General features: G+C 39.0%; 1 protein-coding gene across 6 annotated transcripts in view; it reads left to right on the top strand.

The window, feature by feature from the left end:
* Positions 1-19,348, top strand: part of LOC106095808 (adenosine deaminase 2) — a 64,442-nt gene that overhangs the window by 40,975 nt on the left and 4,119 nt on the right. For 2 of the 6 annotated variants that reach the window (XM_059362359.1, XM_059362358.1), the window contains exons 2-5: positions 7,609-8,018; positions 17,776-17,900; positions 17,959-18,319; positions 18,387-18,556. In XM_059362359.1, coding sequence (XP_059218342.1) covers positions 17,802-17,900; positions 17,959-18,319; positions 18,387-18,556 — 630 coding nt within the window. In that variant the 5' untranslated portion in view covers positions 7,609-8,018; positions 17,776-17,801. Of the gene's footprint in view, positions 1-7,608; positions 8,019-12,107; positions 12,327-12,537; positions 12,580-17,775; positions 17,901-17,958; positions 18,320-18,386; positions 18,557-19,348 lie in introns of those variants that run through there. The other 4 variants (XM_013263188.2, XM_013263189.2, XM_013263185.2 and 1 more) reach the window with 3 other exon arrangements.

Here is a 19,348-nt window from a genome sequence, read left to right as displayed (position 1 = left end):
TTTTACATTTTTGACCCATTCGTGCTAAATGGGTTATGGTAATATCTAAGGAATTTTGTAGTCACCGGTTAAGAGTCATAAGCGGACATGCTAACCTCTGCGCCATGGTGGACTCCGAGCTATTTAGTATACATTTTTAGCAGAACCCATGTTTAAGGTACGACCCGTTTATCTTGTTAATGTTTGTCTTTCGATACAATCTAATATCATTATCTCAGTCTCAGTTTAATGGCAATATTTGAGCAAATGTTGTATTAAGCCCAATTAAGTAACCTCAAAAGAAAGTGGCAAAGAAACCAAAGGGAAAGGGTAACAAAATCTAAATATTTACAAAAATGCTGACAACTTGTTGGTTTAACGGGTCAATTATAATCGAGCGATAATCTATGATTACCTTAAGCGATTTTAACCACACTTCTAATGCCGCAACAAAATTTCTATTAACCCATCCCAGCCACAAATACAGAGTAACAAAAATAACCTGAAAAGCAAAACAAACAAAATAAAAAATAAACAAATTTGTAGCATTATTTTAGAAATAAATTCCATACTGCCACCCACACAACCCCCTCCCCCCATTCCACCTAACTAAACACATGCTTCGACCAAACATTTTAACAGACATTCGATTAGCCACGCACACCCACTCACACCCTCAACACCGTTTTGTGTCTGACATGAATTTTAACGATTAACAAGAATTCAAAAATTTTAAAAAGACCAAATAAATATTTTTTAGCAAAATTTTAATTTCACTACCGCCGACGTTATGACTGCGTACGGCATTAGCAAAGCGTCACCTAATCCACCGTAACTGTTAGCACCAATGCCACAAGAATTCTAATGACGCATTTTAGGGGGTTGGAGGGAAGCTAAAACCACAAAGGAAGATTGTATTGAAATCATTGACGCTTCGATATACCAAATTATGAAGAATTATTTTGCTATTTTCTGATAGGAAATAACAAACAACATATTGTTGTGATTTTTTTTTTTTTCAATGCAATGTTTTTGAACATGAAGAAAGTAAAGAAACCTTGAACTGTAGTAAATACAATAGTTGTTTCTGTGAACTAAGAAAGTTTTTTTATTTAACGAAATATTTAAGCGGGTTATCTAGAAATCAAGTAATACCGATCTGCTATTATTTTAGGTATATATACAAATTCTGGCAGTCTTGACATCTCCAAGTCCGCATATATTAGCGTTTGAATGAATAAATTAATCCGTCTGAAATTTAGCACTGATACTTCTTATTGATGCAGATTGATGGAGATTGCAAATCGGCTCAAATTTTGATAGAATTTAAATGTTTACAAGATTGGGCTGAAATTTGGCACTTGAAGTACATTTTTGTCTTTCTGCGTAAAACTAGACACTTGAAATTTTGCACATATACTTAATATCGATGTAGGTCGTTGAAGATTGCAAATGGGATATATCGGTTCAGATTTAGATATAGCTCCCATATAAACCGATCTCCCGATTTGACTTCTTGACCTCCTGGGAGTCGCAATTTTTGTTCGATTTGCTATGAATCTAAGTACTGTCGAAATCGGTATATAACCTGATATAGCTTCCATATAAACCGATGTCCCGATTTGACTTCTTAAGCCCTTGGAAGCCGCCATTTTTGTCCGATTTGGTTGAAATTTTACACGTAGATTTCTTTTACGACTTGCAACAACTGTGTCAAGTACGGTTTAAATCGGATTATAACCTTATATAGCTCCCATATAAACCGATCTCCCGATTTGACTTCTTGATCTCCTAGTAGCCTCAATTTTGGTCCGATTTAGCTGAAATTTTGCACATAGTGTTCTGTTATGGCTTGCAACAACTGTACCAAGTACGGTTTAAATCGGTCCATAACCTGATATAGCTTCCATATAAACCGATCTCCCGATTTGATTTGTGAGCCCTTGGAAGCCGCCATTTGTATGCGATTTGGCTGAAATTTTGCATGTGGTGTTCTGTTATGATTCTCAACAACTGTGCTAAGTACGGTCTAAATTGGTGTATAAACATATTTTAGCAGAATCCATGATGGTGCGTTCCCAAGATTCGGCATGCTTTTACTTGTTAAAGATATGGAGGGTTGGTTCACGTGGTGGCTATGTATCCAATATACCCTCAAAAGGTATGTTAAAATTACCGTTTTGGTCTACTACCTCGTTGCACTCCAATTCCAACCCGAAGAGACAAGGCCATGGGAAGGAAACCACCAGTCAGCTCCGTTATAAGTCTTGACAGGCTCCATCGATGCAGGCTGATCAGGTCCGCTGTGGGCTTCAGATTGTGTCGCGGCCAGGTGTTCCCTGATAAACGACTTGGCTCAGTCTTACTGCGTCTAGTCTCTGCTTGTCTAAGATAATGTTTAAAGACTCCCAGCGGCATTGGAACTGACGCCTTCCGGATCTCGTTAGAAGAGGATACAGTTCTGGCCAATTCATCTGCTTATTCAATCCCGACAAGTGCTTTATGACTAGGAATTCAAATGAGCGCTTCTGCAGCCTAAATTGGTAAGTTCTTCCTTATACTCAGAGGCGTAGATAAGCCTCAAGTGGAGGAGGGGCTTAGCACACGCAGAAAAATTTTAGCCGCCAGAGAAATTTTGCTGGCGTGCCGCTGAGCGACACCTCTTTGGAGAGAAGTTTTTACGTGGCAAAGTACCTCACAAATATCACCAGCATAAGAAGGTGAAAAAAATTTTCTGATGTTCTCGTCAGGATTCGAACCCAGGCGTTCAGGGTCATAGGTGAACATGCTAATCTCTGCGCAACGATGGCCTCCATCGGATGTAGCAGATACATTATTTAATAAAACAACTAAAAACAAATAAATTGGTTATCAAATTCGTTTTCTAATCTCAAATACCTTTTATATGAGCCACATGTTGCCACGGTCGGTAAATTTGTACTCTTTGCCCCAAATACATGGTCTCACATTTGGATATCAGATTCGTGGTCTACTCCCAAATACCTTTCATTTGAGCCCCATATTGCGTTGGTCGTAAATAATTGCTGTTTGTGGGGTGTTTTGGGAAAAGGGTAGACCCCCGAAAAATCGGAACCAAAAGTGGGTGTCCACGGTCGGTAAATTTTTACTCTTTGCCCCAAATACATGGTCCCACATTTGGATATCAGATTCGTGGTCTACTCCCAAGTACCTTTCATTTGAGCCCCATATTGCGTTGGTCGTAAATAATTGCTGTTTGTGGGGTGTTTTGGGAAAAGGGTAGACCCCCGAAAAATTGAAACCAAAATTGGGTGTCCACGGTCGGTAAATTTATACTCTTTGCCCCAAATACATGGTCCCACATTTGGATATCAGATTCGTGGTCTACTCTCAAATATCTTTCATTTGAGCGTTGGTCGTAAATAATTGCTGTTTGTGGGGTGTTTTGGGGAAAGGGTAGACCCCCGAAAAATTGGACCTAAAAGTGGGTGTCAATTTCGTGCTCTACTCCCCAATATCTTTCATTTGAGCCCCATATTGACATGGTCGGTAAATATGTCCTATTTAGGGGAGTTTTGCGGAATGGGTTGGTCCCCCAAACACTTAGTCTTCAAAATATATCAGCATCATGCACTACAGATCGGACTTCTTTTCGATATAGCTGCCATATAGATCGATTTCCCTATATAGTGTAATGAGCCTATAAAGGGAAAATTTTCATCCAATTTCGATGAAATTTAGCATATTGAGCTCTGGTAGACCCCGACACCATATTTGGATATAGCTGCCATATAGACCGATCTTGCGATATAGAGTATTGAACTCATAAGAGGAGGATTTTTTATACGATTTCGGTGAAATTTTGCACAGTAAGTTTTGGTAGACCCCTACTCATTCTTGTTAAATGTGGTCCAGATCGGATTATACTTTGTTATAGCTGCCTTATAGTCCGATCTGCCGATATAGGGTATTGAGCCTATAAAAGGAGCATTTTTCATCCGATTTCGATGAAATTTGAAACAGTGAGCTTTGGTACCTATTTACACCATTTTGTTATATATCATCCAGATCGGACCATATTTGGATATAGCTGCCATATAGACCGATTACTCGATATAGGGTATTGAGCTTATAAAAGTAGCATTTTTCATCTATTTTCGATGAATTTGAAACAGTGAGTTTTGCTAAACCTACACCTTTTTGTTGAATATAGTCCAGATCGGTTCAGATTTGGATTTAGCCCCCATATAAACCGTTACCCCGATTTGACATATTTGGCTCTTAGAAACCGCAATTGTTATCCGATATATCTCCCATATAATCCGATCTCTTGACTTGACATCTTCAGCCGCTGGAGGCCACAATTTTTGTCTTGGTTGTCTTTGGTTTCGGTCGACTTCCAACAACTGTGGAAACTACGGTCCAAAGTGAGAGTTTTTGGGCAGAGATTCAGAGCTACAGATAGTTCTTCAAAATCTTTTGTGCGGAACAATTGACCACTCTACCAAAGATCAGCCCATGGGTAAGAAATTAATGAACAGATTTTATGGAATCTATTCCAAGTTTCAGGCATCAGAATAAACGCAGGATGAGTTAGGATGGCACGAGAGTTCCAGCTTGTATTACAGATATTTGGAATCTGATTAAACTTTACAAAAGGGATCTCACTCCTATCAGTGAAGTGACGGAAGACACCAGTGAGGTGGAAGAGAACTTCATGTCATCTCCCCAAATGCAAATTTGTTCATTAACATTCCAATCTTTTCACATATCAATCAGCACTCATCCGATTCAAGTTTTTAAGCTCAATGATAGGGGACCTCCATTTTATAGCCGAGTCCGAACGGCGTTCCGCAGTGCGACACCTCTTTGTGGAGAAATTTTTAGATATCTCTCCAGTCCCCTATTTCCTTAATCTCAGTTTTATCATTGCTTAAGACTGCTTTCTATTGTTCGTAATTGCTCTTTAAATCCTGCCCATAGGAGTACTCTATATTCGGTGATTTAGTCGACCCATGAAGCTCATCGTCCATGATAAAGCGAAGAACGCGATCCAACTGATCAAGTTGGGTGTGGGGTGACCATTCTCATCGAACAATTGCTGCAGTCGCACTATAACACCTTCCCAATCCGCTCTTTTGTGACAGCGAATCCTGATGATCCTATCTCGAAACGATCGCAGCGCAAGGTAGTCTAAGGCTTTTCTTAGCCTTCCCTCCGCATCTCTAGTATCCAAATTGGAACTTTGGTACTCATCCTTCAGAATGTCGACCTTCCTCAGGCTGACCTCAATATGCTGCATATTCAGCATCTCTCCCAAACCTGCCTGCGATGCGGATTTCAACTTTCCCGAGATTCTTAAGCAGGCCAGTCTTTGCGATTCCTCCAACTTTTTAGTATAAATCTTCCTTTTTACAACGTCTCCCCATGTCGGAGCCCCTATTAATCATCTCAGAGCTCACTCCCCGTGAACCGAAAACTTCTCTGCAGGAATTCTGTTCCAGATCAATTTTGAATAGAGGATTAAGCATAGTGATTTTGCCTCCTTGCCTCCTCCCCAACGAGTTTCCGTAGGCCAGCTCGCAAAGGGATTTGCAGCATGATATCTTGCGAATGAGCCATTAACTATGAGCCATCCATATTTAGATCCAACAGGACATCGTTCATCATAAGGTCCCAAAATATTACCCCTTGAGGAGTCACTTTATCACTCGCATTCTAACCATATCATCTCTCAAGTTTTCATAGTATTGTGATTTGCTGTCCCGGACGGCTACTGATAAACATATCTCCACTTTTTTATATGACACCCCCAATATCAAGAAAGAGCATTATAAAGTCCACATTCCGCCAATAAATCATCTTGTCATATCGAGTACTTCCTCCAACTGAGACTCTCCACTCGGTACTGCTGATTATCCCCCCTTGCAGTTGCAGCTACTCCTACGAACCATCCAACTATCAGCAACCTGTGAACGTAGCTCTTAGCTGAGCTTCTCATGATTACGATTGTAAGGACAAGCTACCTCTGGGTACTGTGTTCAGCTCACGATCTGATCTGGAGAGGGCACTCCGTTGATAAAAGTGGGATTTCGGGCGTGATGGAAAGGAGGCACAACCTTAGGTACGACACTGTTCAGACACGAACACAGGGCCAGGGCACACCTTAATACCAGTCTCTGTTGTCCACAGGAGAATGGTACGGGGAGGCGAGAGAGAATACGTGGGTTGGTGGCTAGGAGGCACACCTTAGTACACGGCACTCCTCGGGTTAACTAGGTGGCGGCACGAGGAGGCGAGAGAGGGCACTCCGTTGATAAAAGTGGGGTTTCGGGCGTGGTGGAAAGGAGGCACACCCTAAAGTACGACACTGTTCGCAGACGAACACAGGGTCAGGGGCACACCTTAATACACGGCACTGTTCGTGTCCACAGGGGAACGGTACGGGAAGGCGAGAGGGGACACTCCGTTGATAAAAGTGGAGTTTCGGGCGCAGTGACAAGGAGGCACACCCTAGTACACGGCACTATTCGGGTTAACTAGGTGACGGCACGAGGAGGCGAGAGGGGGACTCCGTTGAAAAAAGTGGGGTTTCGGGCGTGGTGGCAAGGACGCACATCCTAAGATACGACAGTGTTCACACACAAACTAGCCTGGGTTCGAGGCAAGAGGGCACTCTGTTAACACTAGGCACTGGGCGTCGAATGGGCACACCCCAATATGTTTGAGGCAGTAAGGCACTCTTAGTTCACCACGTCTGCACGACTTTCAGCTCCTTCGTTGACTGCCTCGAGTATTCGATGCGACTTCCTTTTATATGCGATCATCCTGGGAGTCGCCACGTGTTTTGAAAAACAACGTGTTTTTCCCAAACTCGAAAACGAGTTGTTTACCACTTTGAGAAGTAAACATCTCCTTGTTTTGTTGTTGCAGTTGCCATTGCAAAAACAACCCCCTGTGTTGTGTTGTTGCAACTTGTCCCCAAAAGTTGTAAACAACTTTCGATGTCAACAAGTCATTATGTTTTTTGTTGTCTGCCCACCGGCCGTTGAGGGGGAAATCGACCTAAGTCCTATAGTTTTTTAATTGGCAAACTGGACCAACTCAAACTGGACTAACTCAACTCTCGCTATATACGTTGATTAACTTAAAGCTACTAATCAATTTATTGATCTTAACCCAAATGTGGGCGAAAACGAAGCCTGCTGACTTTCGTCGTTACACGATGAACATCACAAAAAACCAAAGTTCAACGTAGCGATAGCTTCTGTGGGTATTAGGATATTTTTATCGTGCTCCTGGCTACATGGAAAGTGAATCTCAATCAGAATTCCACCGCTTACTTTCTAAAAAATATGACGATTTACCTTCTTTTCAAAAAGTTTATAAAGTGGTCTCTCCCAAAGTTCAAAAACATTTTGTTCTGCTCAGTTCAGCAGATCAAAGGTTGTGGTATTATTTCTTCTGGTTTTTAATTTTTTGTACCACTTTGCGCTGTTAACATTCAGAACGCCAATATGTGTATTTCCTTCTACCCCCTTTTTCACAATACACTACTTTTTTTACTTGTTATCATGTTTTGTGTCTAACAGTGAATAATTTCTCCTTTAACATTCAGGCTCAGGCATTTCGTTTTTAATTTTCTTACAGTGCACAACATATGATTTACAAACAAATCAAAAACCCTACAAATTGAATTGTAAAATTTAACAAATTGCACCAGTGAACTTGACAATTGGATGCGATGATAACGAAAGTGCAATGCTGCTGCTGCCATACATTCATTGCTGAGTCGCACCTCAACATCGGACGCCTAGTATCAGCTCAGCTCAGCACAGCCATGGCAATAATTTGCCACTGCCATCACTATCACCGCCATGGACCTGCCCATTATAATCGTCATCATCATCATCATCACCATCACCCTTCTTATCCATCATTCGCACATTAGTCCCAGAGTGTCGCTTGCATGTATGAAACCCTAGCGGGAATCTTATAAATGTTGGGTGAGAATGAAGCGCCCCCACCAACAACCATGAATGGATGCCATTAGTGATAAGGTTTGTTTTGTTTGTTTGCTTTTTTTCCCATGATAATGATGATGACGATGGCAGTGATGATCATCATCATAGTCATTATCACCATCACCAACGTCATCACCCATTACCATCATCATATTGATGATGTTGACAATGAACTAAAAGTAATTCATAAAAAAAACCTGAAAACGGCATCAAAATCACAACAAAGCCACTCTTGGCACTCTGGTCTAACGAACAAAAAACTAAATAAATCTGTGACTAAATAAACCAAACGAAAAAAATATAACAAGAGAATGAGAATAATTTTTTGTTATTTTAAATGAAATTGTGACGGACAAATGATTTGTGATGATGTTTTCATAATACCAGAATAAACCTGAGTAAACCATTTCCATAGCACTTTAATAAAAAGTTCTATTAAAAATATTGAAGACATTAATCAGCGTCATAGGTGGACATGCTAACTTCTGCGCTACGGTGGCCTGGACATTGTGTCTTGAAATTCCATACACGACTTTTGGTCTCAAAAGTAATTCTAAAGTTTAAGACACTGTTGCGGCGAATGGCGTAAAATGGCTTACCATATCCATAGTCTTCAACAGGTCAAGAAACTCTAGGAATGTCCTGTGGCACGATTTGGTAAATGGTACTAAAACTATCCTTTTCTTCGGAAAACCGTACAAAAACTATAATTTAATTAGGAAAAGGGCACCAAAACTACCCTTTCCTTTAGAAAAGGATACTAAAACTGCCCTTTCCTTTAGAAAAGGGTAGAAAAACAACCACATCCTTTGGAAAAGGGCATTAAAACTACCATTTGCTTGTGAAAGGGTTGTAAAACTACTCTTTCCTTTGTGAAAAGGTACTAAAACTACAATTTCCTTTGGAAAATGGTGCTTCCACTCCTCTTTCCTTTTATAAAGACTGCCCTTTCCTTTTTGAAAGCGTGCTAAGACTACCCTTTCCCTTTTGAAAAGGTGATAAGACTACGCTTCATTGGGAAATAGTACTAAATCTTCGCACTTTGGGAAATCGTACTAAAACTTTTCTTTCTTTTGAAAAATAGCACTAAAGCTTCCCTTTTCTTTGGGAAAAAGTACTGAATGTTCCCTTTCCTAAGGGAAATAGTACTAAATGTTCCCTTTCCTTTGGGTAATAGTGCTTAAATTACATTTCCCTTTAAAAAATAGTACTAAAACTCCAATTTTTCTTGAAAAATGGTACTAAATTTACACTTTCGTTTGAGATAGGTAACAAAACTACCCTTTCCTTTGAGATAGGTAACAAAACTACCCTTTCCTTTGAGAAAGGGTACTAAAACTATCCTTTCCTTTGAGAAAAGGTACTAAGAATACCCTGTCCTTTGAGAAGGGGTACTAAAACTATCTTTTCCTTTGCGAAAGGATACTAAAACTAACCTTTCCTTTGGAAAATGGTACTAAAACTATCCCATATTTTGGAAATGGTACCAAAACTACACTATACTTTGGGAAATGATACCAAAACTACTCTATACCTTGGTAAAGGGTACTAAAACTACCGTTTACCTTGATTAAGGGTACCTAAACTACCCCTTCCTTTGGGAAAGGTTACTAAAACTACCCTTCCTTTGGGAAAGGGTACTAAAACTACCCTTTCCGTTGAAAAAGGGTACTAAAACTGACCTTTCTCTTGGGAAAAGGTATTAAAACTACCCATTTCTTTGGGAAAGGATACTCAAGCAAACATTTCCTTGAGGAAAGGGTAGTAAACCCCCCTTTTCTTTAGGAAAGCTTTCCTTTAGGAAGGGCTACCAAAACCACACTTTCCTTTGGGAAAGGGTAGTAAACCCCCCTTTTCTTTAGGAAAGCTTTCCTTTAGGAAGGGCTACCAAAACCACACTTTCCTTTGGGAAAGGGTAATAAAACTACCCTTTCCTTCGGGAAACAATACTAAAGCAAACCTTTCCTTTGGAAATTATACTTAAGCTACCCTTTCCTTTTGGGAAATTGTACTAAAACTACCCTTTGCTGTGGGAAAGGGAAATTCATCTATCCATTCCTTTGAGAAAGGGTACTAAAACTAACCTTTCCTTCAGGAAATGGTACTAAAACTTCCCTATACATTGTGAAAGATACTATAACTTCTCTTTCGATTGGGTAAAGGTACTAAACTACCCTTTCCTTTCGAAAAGGGTACTTAAACTAACCTTTCGTTTGGGAAAGGCTACAAAAATTACCCTTTCCTTTTGAAAAGTGGACAAAAACCACCATTTATTTTAGGAGAGGGTACTAAAATTACCCTTTCCTATGGCAAAGGCTAATATAACCACCCTTCCCTTTCCTTCGTGAAAGGGTACTAAAACAAAATTTTCCTTTGGAAAAGGGTATCCTTTCCTGTGGGATAGAGTAATAAAACTACCCTTTCCTTCGAGAAAGGGTACTAAAGCAAACCATTCCATTGGAAAAGGTACTAAAACGACTCTTTCCTTTAGGAAAGGGTACTAAAAACACTCTTTGCTTTGAGAAATGGTACTAAAACTACCCTTTTCTTAGGGAAAGTGTAATAAAACCACCCTTTCCTTTGAGAAAGGGTACTAAAAATAATTCACTTCTTTTGGTAAAGGGTACTAAAACTGCCCTTTCTCTTGGGAAAAGGTATTAAAACTGCCCTTTCTCTTGGGAAAAGGTATTAAAACTATCCATTTCTTTGGGAAAGGATACTAAAGCAAATCTTTCCTTTAGGAAAGGTTACTAAAACCACCATTTCCTTGAGGAAAGTGAGAAAGGGTAATAAGACTATCCTTTTCTTAGTTAGGGAAAGTGTAATAAAACCACCCTTTCCTCTGGGAAAGGTTACTAAAATTACCCTTTCCTTTGAAAAAGTATACAAAAGCTAACCTTTTCTTTAGGAAAGGGAACTTAAACTACTCTTTTCTTTGGGAAAGGGTGATAAAGCTACCCTTTGGGAAACGTACTGATATTACCCTTTGCTTTGGGATAACCACCCTTTCTTTAGGAAAAGGGTACAAGAACTACTCTTTATTTTGGGAACGGGTACTTAAACAACCTATTCTTTGGGAAAGGGTACGAAAACTACCCTTTTTTTAGTAAAGGATACTAAAACTACCCTTTTTGGGGGAATGGGTAATAAAATAGCCTTTTCTTTAGGAAAGGATACTTAAAATAATCTCTCCTTTGGGAAAGGGTACTAAAACTTCCCTCTCCTTTGGAAAAGGGTGCTAAAACCATCCTTTTCTTTGGGAAAGGCTACTAAAACGTCCCTCTCCTTTTGGAAAGGGTACTAAACCTACCATACCCTAAGGAAAGGAATAAAACCACCCTTTTTTTGGGAAAGGTTGCTAAAGGTTATTAAAACTACCTTTTGTTTTGCGAAATGGTACTAAAACTACACTTTCCTTTGAGAAAGGGTACTAAGGCTACCTTCTTCTTTGGGAAATGGTACCAAAGCTACCCTTTCCTTTGGTAAAGGGTATTGAAACTCCTCTTTCTTTTGTGAAAGGGTACTAAACCTGCCTTTTCATTTGGAAAAATGTACTAAAAATACCTTCCATTTAGTAAAAGGTACTAAAATTACCTTTTCCTTTAAGGGTAATCAAAGTACAATTTTTCCTATGGAAAAGGTACCAAAACTACTCCTTTTATAGCTATAGGGCTTTAGATTGTAGATCATTATCTATCATGTTTGTTGACTGAGAACATCATGAATATGATTTTTTATACCATGATCTTTGATGGTATTGATAGTATTAGGTTGCCCAAAAAGTAATTGCAGATTTTTTAAAAAAAAGTAAATGCATTTTTAATAAAATCTAGAATGAACTTTAATCAAATATACTTTTTTACACTTTTTTTCTAAAGCAAGCTAAAAGTCACAGCTGATAACTGACAGAAGAAAGAATGCAATTACAGAGTCACAAGCTGTGAAAAAATTTGTCAACGCCGACTATATGAAAAATCCGCAATTACTTTTTGGGCAACCCAATATATTAGTATCATAATTTATACATAGAAAATGGTGTAAAATCATCACAGCTGGAACTTATGCTCCATGCATTCTGCCGTCAGCTCTCTGGCCTAATATGCATTACATTCAGTTGCAATGCATCTGTGGAACGTTTAACAATTCAAGTCGCTAAATCAAAAACGAGAAAGGCTAACGTGAAAGTCCTAGTCATCAAAAAAAAAAAATCGGTATTGCTTCCTTGCCACAGCAAAAAAAAGGAAAAAAATTAATGAAATATGGCGCAGTTAGCAGAGTGTATGAAAATGATGCTAATATTAAGCGTTTTGATGTTAATGAATTCTGTCTATGCCATGGAATTATGTGAGTGTCCATAACAAAATGAATACGAAGCGAAAAAAAATTATAAACAAAATTCTACATTTAAAGCAAAATTATGTAACAACATCAAATTATATATAATTCAAAAGAACCAAAAAAAAAAACAGAAGATCAACAAATGAATGAAACAAAATGATGTTTCCGTCTTTCTCACTTATGGACTGTTTTGTTCTTGTTTTCCTTGCCATCTCAGCCAACTTTACAATTAGAGTGATCTATGATAATCTACCAACAGGTGCGGAAAAACAATTTAAAATGAGAGATGTTTCCAAGTGCATGACCCTTACCAATTTCCCTGGTAGTTTCTATTAGCTATGAATATTGGAATTAAGAATTGTAGTTTTTTCCTAGTTAGTGCTTCCTTATTGAAGAAGAAAATTTGGCCAAATTTTTGTGTTTAAAAACATGTGCATTAAAATTAAAAAAAAAAAAAAATAAGTCGGCCCGAGTCCAACTGTTTGATATTGAAATGTGCGATAATATCAACTAATAACCAAATCCTAATCGCCGCTGTTCCAAACCGTTCCAAATTTTTTTAATTTTTCTAATTTACAATAACAAATTAAACCAAACCAGTAAGGAATGGCAAAAGTCGGGAGGTGCCGCCTATATAATACCCTTAAAGTACCAATAGGGAGCTATATCTTATTCTGAATCAATCTTGATGGACCTCGGCGGAGGCTGTTAGATGGCTTATAGTATCCGTATCAAACTTCGAGCAAATGCTCGTAAGTCCAGGTTGTAATAACTAAGGCTCTATAAGTGCAAATAGGGCGATGCATTCATTTGGAAGTTGAAAATCAACCTGAATCGATTTTTATAAAATTTGACAAAAGTTATAAAAGAGAACTATATACGCCGATTTTCGGGAGAATCGGTTGTCAAATGACAACATTATTATCGATTATTATAAAATTTAACAAAAAGTTATAAAAAAGAACTATATACGCTGATTTTCGTGCGAATCGGTTGTCAAATGATAACATTATTATAAACTACTCAAAATCATACGAAGCTATAACTAAATCCAAACAGATTTTGACTAAACTCCTAATGGAAAGCGTTGTGCATAAATATATATGGGAGCTGTATCCAAAACTGAACCGATTTCTATGAAATACATCAGTAATGTCAAGTCATAAGAAAATCTTTCCTGCCTTATTTCAAGAGAATCGAAAGACCGACCACATTATTGCAATATTAGGCTAAATCAGACGAACGTATATGTATATGAGAGCTATATCCAGATCTGAACCAATTTTTTTACAATTTCAATAGGCTTCGTCTCTTGGCTAAAAAAATGCCCGTGCTAAATTTGAAGACGATTGGATGGAAATTGCGACCTGTACTGTTTACAAATTAACATTGACAGACGGACATAGCTTAATCGTATTAAAGAGTGATTCTGAGTCGATCGGTATACCTATCAATGGATCTAGCCTTCTTCCATCTGCTCTCAAAAATGTTTACCTCAACACTAAATGAACTAAATTTCGGAAACATTTAACTTCCTATGGCGCCAAAGAATTATATGCTCGCTAAAAGCATATAATTCCAACTGTCCACAAAAATCCTGAGTTTCGCAGACTGTAAATCTCTTCCCAGAATTTCTTATGAGGCTATAGTTATGGCACACATTTTTTCATGAAAAAATGTACACCCGCCCGGCAGTTTAACCGACAAACCGATGTTGTGCGCCTCAGAGTAAATCCCCAATCCATTCCCTGACCCTATCTTAGAGCCATCTGCGAAGATCGTTCGAAGACGGGAATCTAAAAACATCTAATTTATATCTCCAATTGATCAGGACCAGCTCTACCTTTCCTGAGGCGTTCCCTTATCACCCGCATTGTGACCACACTATCTCCGTGCTGTGCTGCCACGTAGCATACAGTCCGTCCAGAGGGAGAAACTCGGTTGGATACCCGTGCGGCTCTCAATTTTCAGGAAGGCCGCCATCTCGACTTTTCGCATAACTGCATGAGAGCCGTCTCCTCCGTCCTGCCCTTGAGGGAGGCATATTGTGCCCTTAAGGTATGCATCAATGAAGTTCTCCGGCGCCAGTCCCTCCCTCACATCCATGTCTTCATTGTTAATTATATTATTTTGTGTCAAGTGTCAAATGCTACGTTTTGTAATAAGCATAATTGCCTCTCTACATTTACGATACATTTGTTCTACATTTACGATAGAATAATTAGGCCCTAACTCTTTTCCATCAAAGATGGCCATGCTTTTTTGTTTAGGTTTGATATTCTTTAGAACATAATGAATCGTTTTTGTGGCAAACGAGTCGTTCTCCCTTTATAAATTGTAAAGGAAAAACGAGTCGTTTGCTCAAAAGCTTTGGTCTGAACATAGTATAGAATTATTTTATTCTTCCATAAAGGCAAAAAAAAAGATTTAAAATTTTTGTAGGAGGTATATTCATTTAGTCATTCCGTTTGCAACACATTGAAATATCCATTTCCGACCCTACAAAATATATATTCTTGATCTTCGTAAAATTCTAAAACGATTAAACGATGTCCGTCCGTCTGTTGTAATCACTCTACAGCCAAAATCGGACCATATTTGAATATAGCTGTTATATAGACCGATCTCCGACAAAGGATCTGAAACCCATAAAAGCTTTATTTTTTGTCCGATTTCGCTGAAACTTGAAACAGTGAGTAGTTTTAGGCCTTCCGACATCTGACCTGACCCACATATGGTTCAGATCGGACCATATTTGGATATAGCTGTCATATAGACCGATCTGCCGATAAAATGTCTGAAGTCCATAAAAGCTTTATTTATTACCCAATTTCGAAAAAATTTTGCAACAGTGAGTTGCTTTAAGTCTCTCGACATTCGACCTAAATATGGTTTAGATCCGACTATATTTAGATATAGCTGCCATATAGACCGACCGATCTGCTGATAAAGGCTCTGAAGGCCATTAAAGTTTTATTTATTACTCGATTTCGCTTAAATTTGAAACAGCGATTTGTTTTAAGCCTCGCGACATCTGATTTAAGTATGGTTCAGATCGTACTATATTTAGATATATCTGTCATATAGACCGATCTGCCGATTAAGGGTCTGGAACCGATAAAAACAGTATTTATTGGCTTGCCCAAAAAGTAATTGCGGATTTTTCATATAGTCGGCGTTGACAAATTTTTTCACATCTTGTGACTCTGTAATTGCATTCTTTCTTCTGTCAGTTATCAGCTGTTACTTTTAGCTTGCTTTAGAAAAAAAAAGTGTAAAAAAGTATATTTGATTAAAGTTCATTCTAATATTTATTAAAAATGCATTTACTTTCTTTTAAAAAATCCGCAATTACTTTTTGGGCAACCCATAATACCCAATTTCGCTGAAATTTGAAACAGTGATTTGCCTTAAGCCTCCCCTCATCCGACTTTAATTTGGTTCAAATTTGAAACAATGAGCTATTTTAAGCCTCCCGACATCCGACCTGAATATGGTTCGGATCGGACTATATTTATCCCCGGAAATCCCCATAGAAATTTCATCGTCCTGCCCACGCTCTTAACTCGGACTGCGTCGTCCGAAAGGCTTTGGGTTGACCAAGTTTGTTGATGGCAGTTCTCTAGTAGTTCTCTCTCAATGCCAAATCATCTGCTTTCTCATTCCCAGTTACTCCACTATGGCTCGGCGCCCAAAATATGCGGATAGCTATCCTCAGAGAAGAATCTCCTTCTTACACTCCAAGACTGTTCGTGATCTTACCGTTCTGGTTGTTATTGCCCTTATGGCCAGTTTACTGTCCGTAAAGATGTCACACTTGAAGTGCTCGCGATAACACCATACCACCTCACACATTCCGTGATGGCCCGGCTCTCCGCCTGCGGGACCGTATTATGGTCAGGCTGTCTAAAGCAGTTCTCAGTCCATAGGTTCTCAAAGTAGACCTCCAGGACCACTCTGTTCTCCAGCTTTGATCCATCCATGTGAAAAGGTCTTCCAGATGGCAATACCAGGGATCCGTCAATCCAAGACTGTGCCGCTGGCAGAAGTGCCTCGCCCTCGACCTCAACTGTCCTCTCAGGTATCCGATTGGAAACCTTTCCATTCCTTCCGGGTTTACTATCGTCGCCTCTATTATACCGCGATGGTATGGCCTGCTCCTATCCTCTATCCATTCTCCCATCGCCTTAAGTCTCATAGTCGCAATGGCTGCAACACACTTAATCTGTATATTTATGGATGGGATATCAAGAATGGTCTCCATTTCCTTGTAGTAGGCGTGCTCCTTATCGCTACGCCTATGCCAAGACAACATGTTCTCCGAACCTGTTCTATTATTCTAACGTTGCACTTTTTCTCCATCGCAGTCCACCAAACTACTGAGGCAGTTCATTGCATTTACTTTTAGTCTAAAATAGCGAAGTGTGGAACATTTCGTGACCATTGAATAACAAATGCGACCCCATTTTGCGGAAAGAAAACACTTACAAACAGACATAGCCAGGACCATTCAGCCGTTTTGTCTGTGCTTTGATCGTTAAAAACGGAAAGCTCGGTTTTTGATTTTAGACCAACGGTTTCTAAGGCACATAGCCATCTCTCGACATACAAAAATTACACTTTACAAGACACTAAAACTACTACTATGGTTCCAAGCATGGATCAGTCTACGTTGATAAAGAATATCGGCGTCGTATGATCCGCGAGCCATATAAAGAGACTAGCATAGTTAAACGTGTCAAAGTACACCGATTGCGTTGGTTGGGTCATGTTGTCAGAAGGAGTGAAGAAGCTCGAGCTAAGAAGTCTTACGAAGGCAAACTTGTTAGTAAACGCAGAAGGGAAAGGCTAAAAATCCAATGGAGAAATACATCTCGAAACTAGGTGCTCGAATTTGAGGAAGAAACGAAGAAGAAGTATTGTGAGCTCGGCTAGAGGAATAAACGCTCTATTCTATGAGTAGAGCAATTTTGGCTCAACACAGACACTGCAGTCGACTTTGTATGCCCATCACCTATTCAATATTGTTGGTTTATTTGGGGATGGTACAATCGTCATTTCGTTGGTGATACCTCGAATTATTGAATTTCTACCCCATTAGTGATACATACTGATCTTCTAGTCTATTTAGTATATAAAATCTTGGAGGCCTTGATGACGACAGCGTCCGAACGAATAAAGCCATGTCTGCACGTCTGTGTGTCAATTTTTGCAAATTTGCCCACGAACATTCCATTAAAGAACAGGGAATGTCTATTGATTTTAGTGACGCTAATGTCTTTAAAAGTAGAGATATTGAGCTGAATGACACTTTGTATATGCTATTTTTTTGTCCATATTTTTTTTAATTGGTTTTGCATGGCAAAGCTTTGTGTTCACCTTATCCTGAGATTAATCAAAATTGTATTAAAGTATATTTTTATAATTACGTCCATTTATATGATCGTTTTTTTAGCTTATGATGCTCTTCGAGCCAAGATAATGGAAGCTGAGCGTGCTTCTTCCCTAGGAGGCAATGTTTGGTTATCCTCAGCAGAGGAGAAAGCCAATAGCATACTAATGAATGCAAAGAAGGAAGAGGTGCGTAGCAGTTCAATCATTTTTAGATTTTAGTTAAGCATCGTAAATGTTTCAACAGATTAACGAAGGCCTCAAAGATCCCACCAAATATCCACCCTCAATGCATTTCTTTCAAGGCAAACAATTTCTGCGGCAAAGTGAGGTATTCCGTATCATACAAAAAATGCCCAAAGGTGCTTTGCTGCATGCCCACAACAAGGGTATGGTCTCCTCGAAATGGGTCATAGGAAATCTAACGAATCTCTATAATTTGTACACCTGTCGAGATGTTAGTGGGTTATTGATATTCACCTATGATCAGGCTCAGTGTCATAGTGAAATAACCAATGTGTGCCTGGAACGAGTCAATGCTGAGGATAAACGTGTCTATGAGAAGCGTTTGGAAAAACACATCAGTATGTACACCATGCATCCGGAATGTAAGTGAACTAATAGAATTATTGGTTATTTTCGATTTTTATTTAATTTTTAATTTCATTCTTTCAGCTATGATCACCGATACCCGTAAAATATGGAAACGTTTTGAGAATATTTTCGTGTCCATGGATCAAATGTTTAAATATCAGCCTGCCTTTTGTAACTATCACAAACGTTTATTGGAGGAACTGTGTGAGGATAATATCATCTACGCTGAAATTAGGGCATCCCTTTCGCCGGTAAGAAAATAAAAGACTATCAGCTTAGACAGAACTAGACTATCAGCTTTTTGCAATATCTTGTATTGGTGCTCTAGGGCGAATGATTATCATTTGGTCATTTTACATTACTCATACACTACCAAGAACCATGCATAAAATTTCGATACACCAATTGTTAATACCCTCCACCATAGGATGGGGGTATACTAATTCCGTCATTCCGTTAGTATGGTACATTGCCATGTTAAAAACTTCTCTTCAAACAGATGTCGCACTGCGGCATGCCATTCCGACTTGTCTTAAAAAGGAGGCACCTTATCATTCCGCCTAAATGTTCATGGGCAAATTTAATTTTTTTCACTGAAACTCATAAAGTATTCCATCTCCACTTTCGGTCTTCCTGCATTCGAACTCCTACCCCTTAGAAGTCATCGTCTGTGTATCAGATAGGCTAAAAATCCAACTCAGTCAGGATCCGTAGTAGACTATTTATGGTGGTCACCCATAGAAGTGGTGATAAAATCACACACGACCCCTGTGTAAAGTTTAAATAAATCGTTGGTATTTAAGAATTTTTGCTGATCTTGGCCCAGGTAATTAATGTTGGTACTAACTTACAATCCATATGATCCACAGTCACCCTGTGACTGTGAAAAAGATAATATAAATGTTTAGGACAAGTAATATGCACAGGTTCTCGATCGAGTATCCGTATTTACAGTAAATAATTGGTGGTTGATATGGCTCAGCCTAGTAACTTTGTACTGGATCGCCCCCGGCTTATGGATCTTACCTTTGCTGCCTATATCC

Source organism: Stomoxys calcitrans, chromosome 2 (assembly GCF_963082655.1).
Source record: "Stomoxys calcitrans chromosome 2, idStoCalc2.1, whole genome shotgun sequence".
Taxonomy (NCBI): Eukaryota; Metazoa; Arthropoda; class Insecta; order Diptera; family Muscidae; genus Stomoxys; species Stomoxys calcitrans.
Note: the sequence above shows the minus strand (reverse complement) of the source record. Positions and strands in the feature narration are given on the sequence as shown.